The sequence below is a fragment of the Callionymus lyra genome, chromosome 14 (genome assembly GCF_982586985.1).
Source record: "Callionymus lyra chromosome 14, fCalLyr1.hap1.1, whole genome shotgun sequence".
Classification (NCBI taxonomy): domain Eukaryota; kingdom Metazoa; phylum Chordata; class Actinopteri; order Syngnathiformes; family Callionymidae; genus Callionymus; species Callionymus lyra.
In genome coordinates this window covers 24,374,537-24,392,841 of record NC_141831.1, presented here as the reverse complement: position 1 = coordinate 24,392,841, position 18,305 = coordinate 24,374,537, and the positions used below count along the sequence as shown (strand labels likewise).

Genomic DNA, 18,305 nt, shown 5'->3' with positions numbered 1-18,305 from the left:
CTGTATTACTGAGAAAGAGGTCAGTATGAAGGAAACACAGGGGCTACTTTTCTATTTAACATCTGCTCATAATAGTGTATATATATATCGATTTATTCTTCATTTGTTTCCTACTGTTTCCATTACTGATGTAAATAGAAGTGATGATGACTCTATTACTTTTTCTACACTACTATTACAAAAAAACAAAGTAACCAGGCCCTGCTGACATGTTTGAATCCTTTGTGTGTATATTGTGATCCTAACATTAAATATTTTATAGAAAATACTAGTCGTGTAAGAAAACATATAGATAACCATATATCGCGATGTCGCCATACCCCTGATATTCAATAGCACTGTATCCATATTTAAAAAATAAAAGCCAAGTTCTAATTGTGACCTTTCTGTGTGGAGTTTGTATGTTCTCCCCACGTTGCATGGGTTTACTCCGGGAACTTGGGTTCCCTCCCAAAGTCCAAAAAACATACAGAGGTTGATTGAGAACTTGGGGAAATTTTCCGTAGTTATGAGTGTGTGTGTGTGAATGGTTGTCTGTCTTTGTGTGCCTTGTGACAGACTGGCGTGATGTCCAGGGTGTCCCCTGCCTCTCGCCCGTAGAATCTGGGATAGACTCCAGTCTCCCCTCATAAGAGATTAAGCGGTAAAGACTTTGACTTTACTCTAAAACGGCATTGTGCTGTAAAGCATTTCATTGTCTAATGCTAGATTCTACATCATTTCAACACGGCTGGGTTCTTGACCTGAGATGTCCGGAGTATTCTCCTGGCGGTTCTGAGCACCTGTATCGGGTTTAGCTGAATCAGCAGTTATTTAAGAGATCAGACGAATCATTAAAGAGGCCTCATCCTGCATTTTCTTGTGTGAATTTTACATCCTCCAGTACCACTTTTAGTCATTCATTTAGTAACCAAATAAATTCGGCTGAATTTCGCAACATCAATTAATCCCAAAAAGAATATAAGAAGTTGGATTATATAAGGCTATATAAGGCTAATAATATATAAGGCAATATAAGGCTAATAAAAATCACAAATAGTATTTAAATTGTGTTTTTCTATAGCAAAGTCAACTTGTACATTTATTTTAAATGGATGCATTTGGATGTGCTACAACACATCTCCATGTTTGATGCTACAGATGATATGAAAATGAATTTAAAACAAGAAGAAGTGAAGTGAAGCAGTTGTAAGATGGTCATCTGTGAACAACCTTAACTACAACTTAGCTTCACTACTTAAGGCAGGGAGGATTTACGAACTGATGTAGGAAACATTCGGTACAGACTGTACATTATTATTTTAGGTCACTTAAAATAGCAGGACGTGCATCTACTCTAAGGACTATTATAGATGTCCAGCTTTATGCAAAGGAGGCAAAGAAGGTCAGTTCCTGCATTCATCTTTTCCAGCACTGATCTCTACCCCTGCCTTCTATTCCCCTCAGTGTCCTTGACTTTCTCCCATTTCTCTTGGGGAAATAAATGGAAAACTTCCATGCTGAGGCACAGCATGGTTGACATTTTGTCTTCTGCTGTTGTCTGCTGGCTTAACTCTGGGTCTGACAACACTGTTTATCTGGAGAAGCTGTTTGAGTTACAACCTTCTTTGTGTGTGGATATGTTTCTGCTCACAATAAAAATAACAATCAGAGACGTGTTTTTAAACTTCCACGTCTCAGCAGATCACGGAATCACTGTATCTTTTCGATTCTTTTCACCAGCTGACTTGTAGTGTTGGACCTCAAAAGCAAAATTAGAAAATTTTAATAAAACTTTCTGCATAATATATGACATATATGTTGTTGATTAACAATATATTCTATTTTGAATCTATTCATTTATCAAACCGTATTCCTTTGGGCTAAGAGTGACAATATAATAATTTTAAAAGCTCCGTGGCTGCAGTGAGAGAATAGAAAATTACAATTTCCCCTGACAATAAGAAAGCTGGCACACTCTGCTTTAGGCTGCTAATTTTGGATACTTGCTGTGCTTGGACCGAGGTCACACTTCATTTAAATGACTACGTCATTAATGTCTGCGGTTAATTAAGTGAAAGCTTGATGTTTCAGCTTTTTGCCAAATCAGAAGCAACATTTTTCCTGACGTCAGCAAACAATGTTAGAACTAATATCTCAAAGCGAGTAAGGATGGCAGAGCTATTGAATATGTCAGTTTATTCCTCAGCTACAGGCACTTGATCGTGTGAACTGCTAAATGTTCACAGATGTTACGATAAATATTATAAGTATGTTTATGAATAAAATAATGGAACAATACTTTTAAAAACTTTATATAATTGTGAGTCATCTAAATATGTTCCTGGCATTAATAGATATTGTTATTTCAAATTAAAAACAAGTTTTCACTATTTATGTTGTGTTTCTCTCTTTGCCAACATCTATCCATCAATAGTGGCGATACAGTGATTATCTTGGTCATCTAAAGGTCAAAGGATAACTTAACTTAAACCACTTGAGGTGACACCAGCATCTACCCTGGAGACATGTTACCACTGGGAGATCAGTCCATGTACATTCAACTTGCAATTATTGAAAACAGAAACTACCATTTAAAGTTACAAAATAGAAGACAAAAGTTACAATTATAATTCTGAGCCTCTTTGTTTAGGCTGATGCCCCCCCATCATTTCTGAATGATGGACTGTTTATTTGAGTCTGTGGGTACATCATCATTTTTTTTAATAAAATGTTGAATAAATGGAAGGATTTTGAGGTGGACTAAGAAGTGGATTCTGCAATCGATCTGGTGGGAGGGTGAATGAAGATACAAGGATGGGTTGATGGGTGGATTGATGGAGGATAAAAAATGAAGGACAAATAGTAATGACTAAGCATGTTTGCTAAAGAGTGTGTTTGTGTATGTGTGTGAAAAGAAGAGAGAAAGTGTAGGAGACCAGCTGCTGCCACCAGCTCCTGAACCTCAATACAAAAACCATCTGTCATGCTGGTGGACACACTCGCACAAAGACAAACAGACCAGGATCACCTTACGCAACCAGACACCGATCTGCTCCATAATTCATCAGATGACCGAGAGAGGAGACCTCACTGAACTGGTCCAGAGCGTCCTGAGCCTCCTCTCCTCTGGCGTCTTCAAGGAGCAGCCGCCCATCGCGCTCGAGCATGACATCATCTCAAATGAACGATAACAACAGATCAGGCCTCAGCCCATTCCAGTCGGCGTCTTCCTCCCTCCTCCTCTCTCGCTTTCACCTCATCTCAGAGGAGGAACTTCAAAGCAGCTCTGAAGTCAGAGGGAGAGAGGAGGGGAGTTTCTAAGGGTATAGGGGGGTATACCCACAGTCCCCAATTACACCCCCCCCCCCCACACACACTCGCACAAACACAAAGGCAGCTAATGAGCAGTCAGACAGCAGCCTCTGAGCACAAACTGCACGATAGCTTCAAACAGGAGTGCAAGTGCTGCAGTTTCAGCTTTGACTCCAGTGATGTAGTTTGAGTCATCCTCTCTGCTACTTGAAAACCTTTCCACACTCATCTGCCCCCATCAGTCCGCACGCGTCAACTCAAAATGGTGCTGCTCATTAATTCGCCTCTCTGAATTAAATATAATTAAAGCTGACTCCAAACAAACAAAAAAGGGGTGAATAATTCACTTGATCTAAATTTGAGCGAGTGTATCTTTGAGTCTTGTTGAGGAAGAATCTGGGACTTTGTCCGCTTTGATCAGCAGACAGCTCTGCTTGATCTACAAGTTACTTCAAAGTAGTAACACGGTGGGGGTCCGACCCCAAACCTAAAGTTGCATTAAGGTTCTACAAGCATTGAACTTAATCGGGACGTGAAGTCGTATTAAAACTCTAGAGAAAGAAGTAAATGTACCTGTCATTACCTCATAGTCAGAAATGTTTATTAAGTGTCAAAGCAACGTAACTGTCAGTGATGCTGGCTAAATCAAACTTATCTTAACTTATCTTAATGAATTTGTAAAGGAAAAATATTATTAAAAACAATATAAAATCAAAGTTTAAACCAATAACTTCCTATTAAGCAGCAAAGATGTTTTTGCTATTATTTATTATCAAAGTCATTAAAAACAATTTCCCCGATTGTATATATATGTGGAATCTGGAAGATAATTTTAGAAAAGGAAAGATAAGCTTTTATAAAACACTATATTGTTTAGTTTAATTTAATCCAATACCTTAATATAGTATTTCCTTGTTTAAATACCTCATCGAACAGAGAAAATGAATGAATATTCACCTATGATTTTCTCAAAATGAAAACATTTCATGGTAAAAACTCTACAGTCACTATGTTGAATCTGGAAGACAAAAAACAACTTATTTTAACATTCTCTTGATGGTTGGAAGGTAAAAGTCTGAAGATGGAGAAACTATCAATATCTGGAACAGAGCCACAGGGTGTTCCTGATACTGGCCATAGAAAACGATGAAAAAGGGAAAGAGAGGCGATTACCATAGAATTTCTTATAGCAAATGAACAAAGCATTACATGATTTTAGATCACACCAAAAGCTTTAGTTTCTTTTCAACATGATGTGCGACTCTAGACAGGAATATGGATTGATAAGTCTACTGAGTGCAGAGGAGTTACCACCTGCTGCGATGCAGAGGCACGATTCAAGTTTTCTTTCATCCGACTCTCAAAGAGCTGATTCTACATAGACATTGTGGGTTTGATGTCTCTATACTTTTACATAACATGCATGGGAGACCAGTATGCTGTGCTTTGACTTTAAAACACATACAAGATTGTTCAATTCAACTGTGTCTGCTGATTCCTCCAGGCCTCACCAATTCTCGCATTGTCCTTCAGGAGAACACAAACATGAAACTAGGACAGTGGGAGGAGGGGGTGACGCTTCCAATAGCCTGCATTTCAGGGGGAACAACAACTGGAAATGTATCAACCGGTTTATTGATTTTGCATGCCTGCAAAATATATCTATCATCCCTTAAACAGCATTTCAAGTAACTTGACAGCATCATTCAATAAAGATTTTCCCAACAAATATTTCCCGTAATTTCACAGGCTGTGTCTCTCTCAAAAACTTGACGGACTATTTAAATTAAAGTAAAGTAACTATGTCAATCCAAAGCATGATTTATGACTCAACTCAAGATTGATTAGGAGAGCCATGTAACAGCAAAATATATCTGGAGCTCATAACGTTTGCTTGTCTAGGTCCTATGTGCAATGGATCTTAAGAAGGTATTGGTCCAATACCATTCAAAAGTGGCTCTTTTTCTGACTAGTTTAAGAAGATTCCAGTTTATCTACCAACACTCAGCAGACTCATAACTATTAATAACTATTAATAACTATTTCTAAGAGGAGAGAAATCCTTCCAGGCTGTTGCTCCTAAGCTTTGGAACGATCTTCCTCTCTCTTTGCGCTTGATGGATCTACTGACTCCTTCAAGAAACATCTTAAGACGTTTTTATTTGTTCAGGCTTTTCCTTTTCTGGAACTCCTGTTGTGATATCAGTTTCATATTGACCTTCAAAGTATATATTTTATTGATTATTGTTTTGATTGTTTAAGCGCTTTGTGACCCTGGTCTGGAAAAGCACTATACAAATAAAATTTACTTACTTACTTACTTACTTACTAATCTATTTTACTGCGTCATACACTTTCAGTAATAACTTTGATATGTTGTTCTATTTTACAAGTTCCAACCACTTTCCCATATTCCATAAGTGGACCATGAAAAATCATCAGGTGAGCTGTGGAAAATTGTAGTATGTGGACTACAATCCGACTGTGTCTGCACCATATTAATCAAAACAGCAATGGTGCCAGCAGCCGTGGAATTTGCCATTTTCCATTTGCATGGTTTTCATTTAAGCAATGAAAAGAATGTGAGATTGTGAGTGGATTTACAGATGTTTGAGAATAGAGAGTGTTTGTTTACAGCTCCTGATAATGTTTTCGGTCGTTCATTTTTCTTATTAATTTGGACTAAATGAAGCTTGTTAGAATAAATCATAGGCCGAAAAACACTTGGCACATGAATAAGTAAATTATGAATACATTTTCATTACACGGTATGTATTGTTGATGATATTTTCGTTTGGTTGTGTACTGTATTGTTTTTTGAACAAAAAAGTATGTGCTGTGACCCAAAATGGTTAGGAAACGAAAAGAAAACCTAACATCTTCTACAAGTAAAGCACTGAGACGGTGCATACTCCACCAATAAGACAACAACATACAATCAAATCAACAAACATTTCCACCTTTCCAGAACTGCGTTGACTTCAAAATAAAAACGTTTCTGTGACTGTAGTTACAGTGGCATGAAAGTTGATTTATTTTGCCAGTTTAAACAGAGCAGGGCTCATGAGAAGTAGCATTTAAGAGTCATGACAGTCAGTGCTGACTCCATAAAAACGTCCAGTAATCAGATGCGGAACCAGATCACCACCTAAATTGAATTACTTCAACATTAGGGAATATCCAAAAATACAAAAAGAAAATGAAATTCTGATACATTAAACACATTTTGGGTAAAGCAGTTAACAAACAAAAGGGAGCAAAAGTGCAACCTGTGGTGGTTTAAAAAATAAACCCTTGGAATACACTATAGAATAAAAAGAAAGAAATAGGGTATAGGATTAAAATGGATGATTTACAAGGTGAAGTCAAGAAAGATTTTTGATGAGAATTGCATATTTATATAGTATCAATCATTACGTTGCATATCTATTTCCATCTATTTCATCCTTCACAATTTAACATCAAATATTCTGCTAGTGAAACATAAAGATTGATCAAGAAGCATTCCAGCCTGCGCTGAATCAATATTTCATGTTACAACATGAATAAATATGAAGGTCCAGGAATCACACTCACATTGCAAGCGTGACAGCAATACACACTAAAACAAAATCATGTATGACAGATGTTCATTTCAGAAGCAAAGGTCTAAGAGATAGTTGTAAACTTAAATTATTGTTTAAATTCGGATTACATTTAATTGAAGCTTTGAGTGTTCGTCAGAAATCTTTTTATTTTTAAGATTATTTGTTAAACTTAATTTGAAAGAGGAGATTTAACAATGTTTTAACTCAATTTCCGAGCAGCCTATAACAATATTTAATTCACATTCTTTTACTGAATGCGGCGGATGTGAAGGTGTCTGTTGATGCCAGTGTTTACCGCTGACTCGTCAGGATGTAGTCGGTACCGGATTTAATCCCGTAAACGAACACGCCGAGTCCAGTTCGCCACACAATGACTTCCAAACCAAACTGGAACAACATACAGAGATATGAATGCCCTGCAGCTTCAGGGGAGGAGGGGGAACAGCAGCTGGTGCTGGAACCTCGACGGAAACAGACAGTTATAAAACACCATCTGCAAAGCGAGCATCCCAGGAATAACCCGGTCTCCGTCCATGAGACAACGATGCTCTATGGTTTAAGAAACTAAAGACCCAATGAAAACACGAGCAAAATAACGACAAAATCACCACATAAGGATGAAGAGACAGAAAGAAAGGAAGAGATGGTTCGTGTCTAAACAGTGTCGGGAAACATCGCTTCCTCCCCCAACTTGATCCCATTTAATCTTCTTCTTAACTCTTACCTCCGTCGGGGCTTCAGTCCGGTAGAGTTGGTGTTTCCTGGTCTAGTTGCGGTGATTCTTCAGTCCTCTGGACCTCAGGACGGTGCTGATGCTGAGCCCCGTCCCTTGTCTCCAGGTCAGACTAGCCCGGATGTCTCTGCTCGGCTGGTGGTGCTGAAGTGGACAGCAACGCGCAGCTCTGCGAACCAACCCCTGCTCCACAGAGCCGAGCCCACGCCACAGCGCCACTAGCTGGAGCGGAGAACAACTGCAACAAAGCGCGAATGCTTGTGTAGAATAAAGATAGCGACATCTAGTGTTGATTATGCGTACACTCAAATAGCCGCTGTATTTGTAGAAAAATAATAGATTACTACATTACCTTTTATTATTTTTGTCCATCGGGGAATATTATAAATGAAATCCAATGGCTTTTAATATTTAGCATGAATTTATTCATTCCCAAATACTACACAGCTCTTCAAATAATTGTTAACATTAAAATGTCCATTTAACATACATCAAAAATAAATATACAGTATATACAATTATTTGTGTAGCAAATATGCTTCAAAAACAAATCCATATTTATGTCGTGACTAGTGACTAACTTTGTCTTGACCCCCTCGAGCGCATAGTCTTATGGTAACATGTTTCTTAGTTGTGCTTACTCCACACATGACTTGTTTGATAGTGTAAAACATCACATTTCCTTTATTTGGTACACGGGTGACAGAACATCAACTGACAGATGAGGTTAAAAGCTCTTATAAGTGGGAGTGCTAACAAAATGTGCACAAAAACCTGAGGGGAATTCTGGGGGGAAACATCAAAGTTGTCATTGGCATTACATAACACCTGAGAGCTTTGAGAAGGAACATTTACAATGAAATTATTACAATAGTATGAATCAAAGCCAAAATGATGATTTTCTTGTCTGGTCACATGGTATGAATATTGTCTTGTGTGCTGGGCTGTAAGGAGTGGTCCAGGTTGAAAGGTGTGTCTCCCTGGGTTACGGCGAGCGTGGCCTGCTCAGGCAACACTCCTGGGTCAGTCAGGATGGCTGTGGTGGTGCTCAGGAGACGCAGGGAACTCAGGGCCACTGTTGAGAAGACATTTAGCTAAGATATAGTTCACATCCTGGACTTGAATATTTACTGGACTCACTGGGTCTGACGGCTGGCAGGGAGCAGTGCTGCTCCAACCAGGACAGAGTGGACTGACAAAGGTCCTCCACACTTGCAGTGGAAACCATCCCATTGTAAGACTCAAAGAGTGGCTCGATGATGATACTGAACTGACACGGTATTAAGAAAAACTTTCAAAAACAGCAAACACAAACCAACGGATCAAACATTCTTGTTATAGGATACCATCCAGAATTTCCAGTTTTGTAACGTCTGGGCTTGGACGTACTCTCTGAACTTCTGCCTCATGTGGTCGAAGCGCTGCCGAGTGATGGGCACTCCAGTGGCAGGGAGCTGCAGTTGACACGTGCTTTGACAGGAAAAACAAAGTGTGTCAGCATAACCCAGAAGTAGGAAAGTACCCAAGCTGCCAGTTCACCCATCCATCCATCCATCCATGCATCCATCTGTCCGTCCGTCCGTCCGTCCTTGCATCAATCCATCCATGCATCCATGCATCCATCCAACCATCTATCCATCCATCCTTGCATCCATCCATCCATCCATCCATCCTTGCATCAATCCATCCATCCATCCATCCGTCCATCCATCCATCCATCCATCCAACCATTTTTCCATCCATCCTTGCATCCATCCATCCATCCATCCATCCATCCATCCATCCATCCATCCATCCATCCATCCATCCATCCATCCATCCATCCATCCATCCATCCATCCATCCATCCATCCATCCATCCATCCATCCATCCATCCATCCATCCATCCATCCATCCTTGCATCAATCCATCCATGCATCCATGCATCCATGCATCCATCCATCCATCCTTGCATCAATCCATCCATGCATCCATGCATCCATGCATCCATGCATCAATCCATCCATGCATCCATGCATCCATGCATGCATCCATCCATCCATCCATCCATCTATCCATCCATCCTTGCATCCATTCTTGCATCAATCCATCCATGCATCCATGCATCCATGCATCCATGCATCCATCCATCCATCCATCCATCCATCCATCCATCAATCCATCCACCCAGTCTTACTTGATGGCTGAGTTGAGCAGCTGAATCTCCTCTTTAAGTTTCTGCGTCTCCTCGTGCAGCTGAGCTCTCTCTCGCTGCATCTTACTGATGTATTCGGCAGTCTTCTGCAGCGTGGTGGCTTTACTGATCTGGGTCACAACATCTGTTAGGTCAAATGAATCACCCACTGTATGTGTCATGAGGATCTCCGTACCTTGATGCTGGGCTGAGAGCTGAGCGTGGTCACAAGGTTGTGTAAAGTGTCGAATCCCAGTTTGATGTTGAATCTTCTTTTCTGCTCAGCGGAGATGTGAGTGATCCTCCGAGACTCGACTTGCTGTAGACAACAGATATTCAGAAAGTAAATCCAACCTTTGTGCTCCTAAAGGGACAGCCTTTCAACCTACCTTACTTGAGTCCAGTTTTCCCAATCCTGTGTAGCCTGAGTGTGGAGAATCAGGATTGGATGTTCGGTCTAGCAGATGTGGTGGCGACACTTGGTCTTGATGTGCAGGGAAATGAACTAAAGATGCAAATAAAGACTCTTATATCTGACACTCAAACAGGTATTTTACCACTGGACTAAGCTCACCAGTGAAGCTGCTCTTCTCACTGCTGTACAGCGGGACAGGAGACAGTTTCTCCGTTTTAGGAATGAGAAGAGTTGTGTTGGTTTGGTTGGAGCCTTGGTTAAATAGAGTTGGCACTGCTGAGCCTCTGGAGGTGCTTGCATGGAGAGTGTGGGTGGGTGCACGAGTGCCACTTTGGTCACACATAGTGCTAAAAGGACTCTCCATTCCCTTGTGCCAGTTTGATCCATGTTGGACCCGTGGTGAAGCTCCTCTCATGTAAATACTGCCACTGGACTGCTGAACACAAACAGTCATATTAAGATATCTTAAGATATACCACCTCACAAGCCAGTTGTTGATAATCAAGACTGACTCATTAAGTTGTGAGTCACTTGTTGGGACATGTAGTTCAAAAAGGTTTTTCAAGAGGGCATTTGCTAAAATAAGGTCAGGGTTATACCCAAAAAGAAACATGTATCTTGAGTATCTTGAATTATAAGTCCCGTAAATAAAACTCCAAACCCACAAGAAACTGACTTTAAATACCATTTTTTGTACATATTTTTCTTAGTTTAATGAAAAAATAAGCATATATTGGACAAGAAACTTGAAAGATATGTAAGGGAAACCAGACTAAAAAGAATTACTTCTTGCCAAGCAATAATAATATGATTTGACTAAATAAATGTACGTCTAACAGTAATACTCAATATTCAACTGAATGGAAACAACAGGGGTAATAATTGTTTTCCAGCACATCTTGCAGACTCACCAAGCTGCTTGGAGATGATGATCTCCGACTTTTAAATCCTAACGACAGATTTCCTAAAAAGAACAAAAACAAAATGAATTTTCACTCATCAAACATGCTAACAAGAATTCAAGACACTAAGAGGACTCACGACCGTGGGAGTTTGCGGAGAGCAGCTTCGCCAGGCAGCTAGTCGATGACGAGGTGAAAGTTGAGTGTCCAGATGGAGCTAATGGATTAGCGATCGCGCTCCCGCCATCTCGCTTCTGTTTGTGTTTCCCTCTGGTTATAACCTGTTCCGGAACTGAGAAGCAGTGCGTCGCCTCAGGATCAGAGGGAAGATTGGTGTGATCCTGTGAGTAGGTGAGAGGGTGGCAGAGAGTCTGGGAGAATGTGTCGTCCGTGTGAGGGTAGCTGTGAGTAGGCTCCGCGGCCCCGGTGCTGGAGGCGGTGTAGGTGATGACAGTGGAGGTGGCGTGGGTTGCTGCGTGGTAGTCTAACTTGCTGCATGGCGGCGGGTACATAAGAGAAGTACTCGAAGAGGATGACTGTTGGATGCCAGCAGTGAACGCGGTAGAAACAGGTGTGTCTGCAAAAGATTGATGTCCAAAGAGAAGATTCCCTGGTATGACGTCGGAAGATCTGTACTCATGACAGTCTGGACCGATTCTGGTCTGGTCCGGCTCAGTGCTGGCTGATGGCGGCCGAGGCAAACTGTCAGAGGACAATCTTGGCTGAAAGGGAATATGAAAAAACACAGATAATGTACCGGAGAATGTGGTTTACAGGCAAGAACCTCCTTAAACAGCAACAGTGCTCTACCTGGGTCAGCTGGTCATCAATAATCAGCTGCGGTGTTATTCCCACGGGTGCAAACTCAACACTGGAGGAGCTTCCAAAATAGTCACAGTCAGCAAATCCAGAAGTTTCTGTGGGCTGACCCCGATAGTTCATAAAGATATCTGCGTGAAAGTACACAGAGGGCATTTGCTCAACTAGTGTCACAGTAAATGAGGTCAGGGTTGCACCCAAACAAAAACAAAATGTCAAATTAAGACAAAATAAAAGAGTTTTAATCTTTATTTAAAAGTACAAATAAGCATGTATTTGACCAGAAAACCTTTTAATGGTAAGTAAGGGAAATATTTTTACTTTTTTATTCCATTAACAAGTTAGGTTGATTACTTTTCCACATAACTAATGTGACTAATATACGATTATTATAAAAGAGGGGCAAGTTGTGGATTCATTAAAATCCTATTTAGGATAATGCACAAAAGGCTCAAGAACCTTAAATATGAATTCCTAAATACATTCAATTCATTTTAATTCATGTATGTCGTTGTATTTTACCAGCACATGGGTGAATAAGATAGTACCTGGTATGTCCATGAAATCATCCATGTTGGGTTGCAGCGGAGTCAAACCAGGCTGGATTATGTCTGCATTACTTGTATAAGCTGTGATGGATATGCATGTGGTTAAACATGGTTTTTAACACCTTTAAATTTGAACTGTTATCACATATCTTATCATATATATCTATATCATACTAATTAAATTCTTACTGTTGTGTCGGTTACTGGTCCACGGACATTGTTTCTGTGTCATGGTGAACAGTGTGTCCGAGATGTCCGACAGAAAGCAGTCCAGGTCAAACATGTGGGCCTCTGTTGGTGCTGCTTGTGGCTCCTGGTGCATCTGATTGGACCATTTCTCCAGTTTAGCCTGGCAGATTGGACCCTGGAGATCAAAAGCATCCATTAAACAGATTAAGTCTAATTCATGAAGCAATAATAACATGTAAATCAACAATTATTACATGTAAGCAATAAAAATAACATGTAAGAAATAATAACAAGACGTATGCAACAATAATATTACAAAAGCCATTAATATAACCTATAAGCAAGAACAATAACATGTTAGCAACAAATTTAACACATGAGAAACAATAATGATGTGTTAGAAGCAACAATAATAACATATAAGAAAAAATAATAACATGTAAACAAGTAGAACAACATGTAAGTCACAAATATAAGTACGCTAGTAAGTAATAGATAGATAGATAAACTTTATTGATCCCTCTAGAGGTCTCCTTGGGAAATAGTTTTTCCAGCACACAGCAACACAGACGATAGATTCATAAAACAAGAACAAGAACACAGTGCAATAAAAAGAAAGTTCAAGATGACACGGCCTATATCTAAAGATAAACAACATAGATAAAATATAATTATAAATTAAATGATGATAACATGTAGGAAACAATAATAAAATGTAGGAAACAATAATAACATGTAGGAAATAATAATAACATGTAGGAAATAATAATAACTTGTAAGAAACAATAATTACCTGTAAGTAACAATAATAACATGTAGGAAATAATATCATGTAGGAAATAATAATAACTTGTAAGAAATAATAATAACGTGTAGGAAATAATAATATCATGTAGGAAATAATAATAACTTGAAAGAAACAATAATTAAGTGTAAGTAACAATAATAACATGTAGGAAATAATAACATGAAAGAAACATTAATAAAGTGTAGGAAATAATACAAACATGTAGGAAACAATATTAACTTGTAAGAAACATTAATAACTTGTAAGAAACAATAATAACATTTAAGAAACAATATTAACTTGTAAGAAACAATGATAACTTGTAAGAAACATTAATAACTTTTAAGAAACAATAATAGCATGTAAGAAACAATAATAACTTGTAAGAAACCATAATCACTTGTAAGAAATTATAATAACTTGTAAGAAACAATAATGACATGTAAGAAACAAAAATAACTTGTAAGCAACTATAACATGTAAGAAACAATAATGACATTTAAGAAACAATAATAAAATGTAAGAAACAATATAACTTGTAAAAAATAATATTAACTTGTAAGAAATAATATTAACTTGTAAGAAACAAGAATAGCTTGTAAGCAACTATAATAACATTTAAGAAACAATAATACTTGTAAGAAACAATGATAGCTTATAAGAAACAATAATTACATGTAATAAACAATAAAAACATCTAAGAAACAACAAAAAAATGTAGGAAACAATAAAAACGTGTAAGAAACAATAATAAAATTTAGGAAACAATAAAAACTTGTAAGAAACAATAATAAAATGTAAGAAACAATGATAACATGTCAGAAACAATAATAGCTTATAAGAAACAATAATTACATGTGAGAAACAATAATAACATGTAAGAAATAATAATAACATGTAAGAAGCAACAGTAACATTTAAGTATTTTTACATATTGTATGTACAGAAACGTATGAAAAAAACCTTACCCTGAAGAAAACTCACAGTGAAACCAGAAATGACAATCAAAAATGAATTTTATCCTTTTAGCTTAAGTCAAAGTTGTGACTCCAGCTCGAATGGCCTGTCTTTTCCATCTTCCTTAGAATCTGAAGCCATATTTATTGGGAAGCCCAGAACAAGCCTGAATCTGTTTTGATTGCGTCTGCATCTACGACATTTCTGTTTCCGATTTTTATCTCCCATTCATTTGTTGTCTTTGTATGGATGTGTACTGGCTGCCGTGTGCACGTGTGTGTGTGTGTGTGTGTGTGTGTGTGTGTGTGTGTGTGTGTGTGTGTGTGTGTGTGTGTATGTGTGTGTGTGTGTGTGTGTGTGTGTGTGTGTGTGTGTGTGTGTGTGTGTGTGTGTGTGTGTGTGTGTGTGTGTGCATAATGAGGTGCAATTTTGTCATATTGTTCAAAACACTGACCCCTCGCTGGTTATCGTAATGTAGTCTTTGTTCATCTCCTTATTTTGATATCTCTGCATTTCAATAAAGGGACCTCTCTTTTGTCCGTGACCTAAATTTGACAGTCACATGCACATGCGGCTCGATCAAAACCATAAGACACATGGACATCTGCGATTTACCCACTTCCGATCACTATGATATACACCTTAAAAACAACTTACAGGAGAGGACTGTTAGCCTGGAGAATTGATCAGTTAATATGGAACATATTTGATAGTTAAACAAATGTATGAATTATATAAAATAAAGGTTAATGTATTTGATTCCACAGTTGTCAAAACTCTTAAGCGTGTTTTTGTTTTTTTTGTGTTTTAAATGAATTATTCAGAAATGTTTTTTCCCTGTTCTACACTTGGTTGCGATCAATGTTAATGTGTAACAGTGATCTTTGACCATGTTTCAGATGCTGCACAGACAGCAAGGTTAGTTTGACACGATCGGTAGATTCTTCATGCGCAGGTTCGTGATCCTCGAGGCAGGATAGAATAGCCAAAGGGCACGTGACGAATTGAAAAGGTGCTTCCCCTGTCGCCTCACGGGTCTTTTGACGTCACTGTCACACAAACCTCAAGCTTGTACAAAGGAAGGTAGTTCAGATTTGATGAAAGTAGTAATGCATTTTGTGATGACTTCCCCGGGAGAAAAGCCCCAAAAGTACTCAAAAGTAAACATTGTTGCTGCAGGCGCTTGATATGTGTCAATTGCTGACAAATACCAGGGCATTGACGCAGATGGCACGTTTCTTTCTTCTTTTGTTCTCTGTCCCTGCTCTAAATGAACAAAGACTTAATTTTCTTAAAATAATGAACTTTGTGGGGTTCCATAATTATTAACCAGCCATAAAAAGCTGGACAACGTTAATAATAATTCAGTAAATAAACATAAAATTACCTCTTGCAACATTAGTAAGATGTCTTCTTTTTTCTTTTGAAGCTGCAAAAAAAGAATATTTAAGGAAAAAGCAAATAAACATAAGCATGTATTTTTAAAAAAGAAAAAAGATACTGACTCTCTTTTTATGGTAAATCCTCCATTTGTGATACTCTTTAATCACAACCTCGATTCTCCTTTTCCAGTAGCTGCCCTCCAAAACAATTGCCTACAGAAACGAAGTTTCAAAGATGATGAGAAATGGAACAGTTTTGTGTTTACCTCCCAATTGTAATGACTCATATCAGGTTTGAAGACAAAGCTAGTGAAGCCAGACTAGGGTAGAGACAGTATATCAAAGATTGCTGGAAGGGAAGTGAACAAGTAAGGTTGATTGATTTTACTAACGAGACGGAAGAACGACACAGTAGGCTGAGAAAATAGAATGGATGGAAGCAAATACTTCAATAATAGATTCATAAGAAAAGCTTTTAACAATAAACTTGAACACTTGGTTTCTCCATGGTGCCGACGATCAGACTGACCTCTGGCTTTCGATGTGCTTCCGCATCCAAACCCTCCAGAGGAGTGACAAACCCACATACTGGGCCTTTCCTTTTCTCCACATCTGCTCACAGTAAATCAAACATTTTAGCTTGTTCAGCAGTGGTGTGAAAGAAATCAAAAGTGATGGACTCACACTGGATGAACCACGCCCTCCAGATTGCGTTATTCAGACGGATCTTATCTCTCCAGAGCAGCCGCAGACCTTTGAAAGACTTCCACTTTGGAGAGACTATATTGCCACTGATAAAAAAGACAAGATTTTATTAACCATGCTGTTGAAAACAATCTTCTTCACAAACATATGTTGGTGTCTCAACACCTGACACATGCTCTGGAGTTGATTTTGACAAATGTCCTCACACGCTCCCTGTATGTTTGCACCTTTTTAACAGATGAAACTTGTTAGTTTAAGTGGTGTGAATCTACCTCCTAATGGTGCGCACTCTCAGAGTTGCTAAGACACCATCAAACACCTTTTAAACAGCCTTTTAGGGGCCAACGTGTTCTGCTGATGCAGAAGATCAGCAGCATGGCACTTATTAGCAGGGCAAGAATGACAAACACCAGGATGGTTAAGATGGAAAACAGCTTTTGGAGAAACAAAATAATTTATAAAGTGGGTAATTATTCAATCCTACCACATTTGATTAAATCATTATTATTTGTGTTTGTTTTTTGGTGGAATTTAACCCTATGTTAGGGTCTTAGGGATGAAATTCATAAATAGGTCATGGACATCATTTCACACAGCATATTTCTTAACTTGCACTGCAATCTTCCTGATGCTGCCAACTACCAAAGTCCAGATTTCAGTGAAATGTTCCAAGCTGTTGCACAAGAGGCTGGAAATCCTCAATCAGGGAAACGGCGAGACTAGTTTGAATCACGTTTTATGCAATTAAGACTGGGATCAGTTTAAAAAAAATGTAAGCTGTTTAGAAATAACTTATTGAAAATAATGAAAATAATGACCATAATATCAGTTGTTTTAATAAAATTTGCAGGTTTTGGTTCAAACCTCGCATGTTGAAACTGGGGAAATATATTTTGAGTCATTTGGAACATAAATAGTTAATTAATATCATTAATACAATCAAACTTAATACTTAATTGACTCTTAGGTATAGATGCATTATTGTGAAGGAAAATACTAGGAGGATGTTAATATAGAGTTGAGGAGTGGGGAGCTATTGTCCTTGTTACGATTTGTTTCCTTATTTGTTTTTCAGTGTATTTTTAACTTCGGGTCAGGGGGTCCTATACTGCCTCTTCACAACCCACACAGATAAGTATAAAAAAAAGGAAAATCAACACAGATTGTTTGTTAATATTGTTCGAGATAAAAATATATTGCTAAAGCTTCAGGATCTGTTTATTAAAATATTACTTTGTGAAAAAGTACACATCATTTTTCAAGCTCGGGTCAGCGTGTGTATTCACCTGTAGGCCAGGGACATGCACTCGAACAGGCGGTTTATGGTGGGATCGATGCTCAGACTGCCGCTGCTCCGCGGGCCGAACCGGTACGTCTGACACCAGGTTCGGTTGACGGTGTCGAAGTCGTACCTGTGCAGACCCTCGCTGCTCCTGCTGTCCGGAGGGGTGTCGCTGTGAGGGGACGACACCATGAAGTGACCGCTGTGGATGACCTGGGTTCCAGACAGAGACCCCGAGGACGACCCGCGATCTGACGCCCACGACTGGTAGTGGGCGACCCCCGACTGAGCAGCCATCGCGGATCCACGCCAAATCCCACGATCAACTCTTTAGGTCCGAGTCAGAGGGTGACCCCTTACCTGCTCCTCCCTTCTGAGACCCTTCAGCTCGTCCTGCAGGAGCAGCTGTTGAGAAGAAGGTCCTGCACGGTTGTGCAACAACACTATCACTGAGTCAACTTCCTCTGGAGGTAAAGTCCTGAAGAGCTAATTATTAATAGAGCAAATCATAACAACAACAACTCGTATTTG

At 38.9% G+C, this 18,305-nt stretch overlaps 2 protein-coding genes across 3 annotated transcripts in view; both read right to left on the bottom strand.

Annotated features, from left to right (window-relative positions):
* srrm3 (serine/arginine repetitive matrix 3) overlaps positions 1-7,784 on the bottom strand; it is a 45,336-nt gene extending 37,552 nt beyond the window's left edge. Inside the window, exon 1 of the mRNA XM_087807036.1 lies at positions 7,606-7,784. The gene's annotated coding sequence lies outside the window, so the exon portion shown is untranslated. The remainder of the gene's footprint in view (positions 1-7,605) is intronic.
* A 394-nt stretch (positions 7,785-8,178) lies between these two features.
* On the bottom strand, positions 8,179-18,116 carry mlxipl (MLX interacting protein like). 2 transcript variants are annotated; one of them, XM_087807648.1, is made up of 17 exons: positions 17,779-18,116; positions 16,472-16,578; positions 16,317-16,399; positions 15,911-16,000; positions 15,793-15,834; positions 12,662-12,836; positions 12,473-12,553; positions 11,916-12,055; positions 11,245-11,827; positions 11,115-11,167; positions 10,363-10,639; positions 10,178-10,293; positions 9,985-10,107; positions 9,792-9,919; positions 8,961-9,084; positions 8,755-8,884; positions 8,179-8,689 (listed from the first exon to the last, which is right to left on the bottom strand). In XM_087807648.1, exons 1-17 carry the CDS (start codon positions 18,069-18,071, stop codon positions 8,526-8,528), a joined length of 2,709 nt encoding a protein of 902 aa, XP_087663774.1. In that variant the 5' UTR covers positions 18,072-18,116; the 3' UTR covers positions 8,179-8,525. The 2 variants fall into 2 exon arrangements, with proteins under 2 accessions (XP_087663774.1, XP_087663775.1); XM_087807649.1 differs by having other exon boundaries at positions 10,363-10,636.
* Positions 18,117-18,305: the final 189 nt, after the last annotated feature.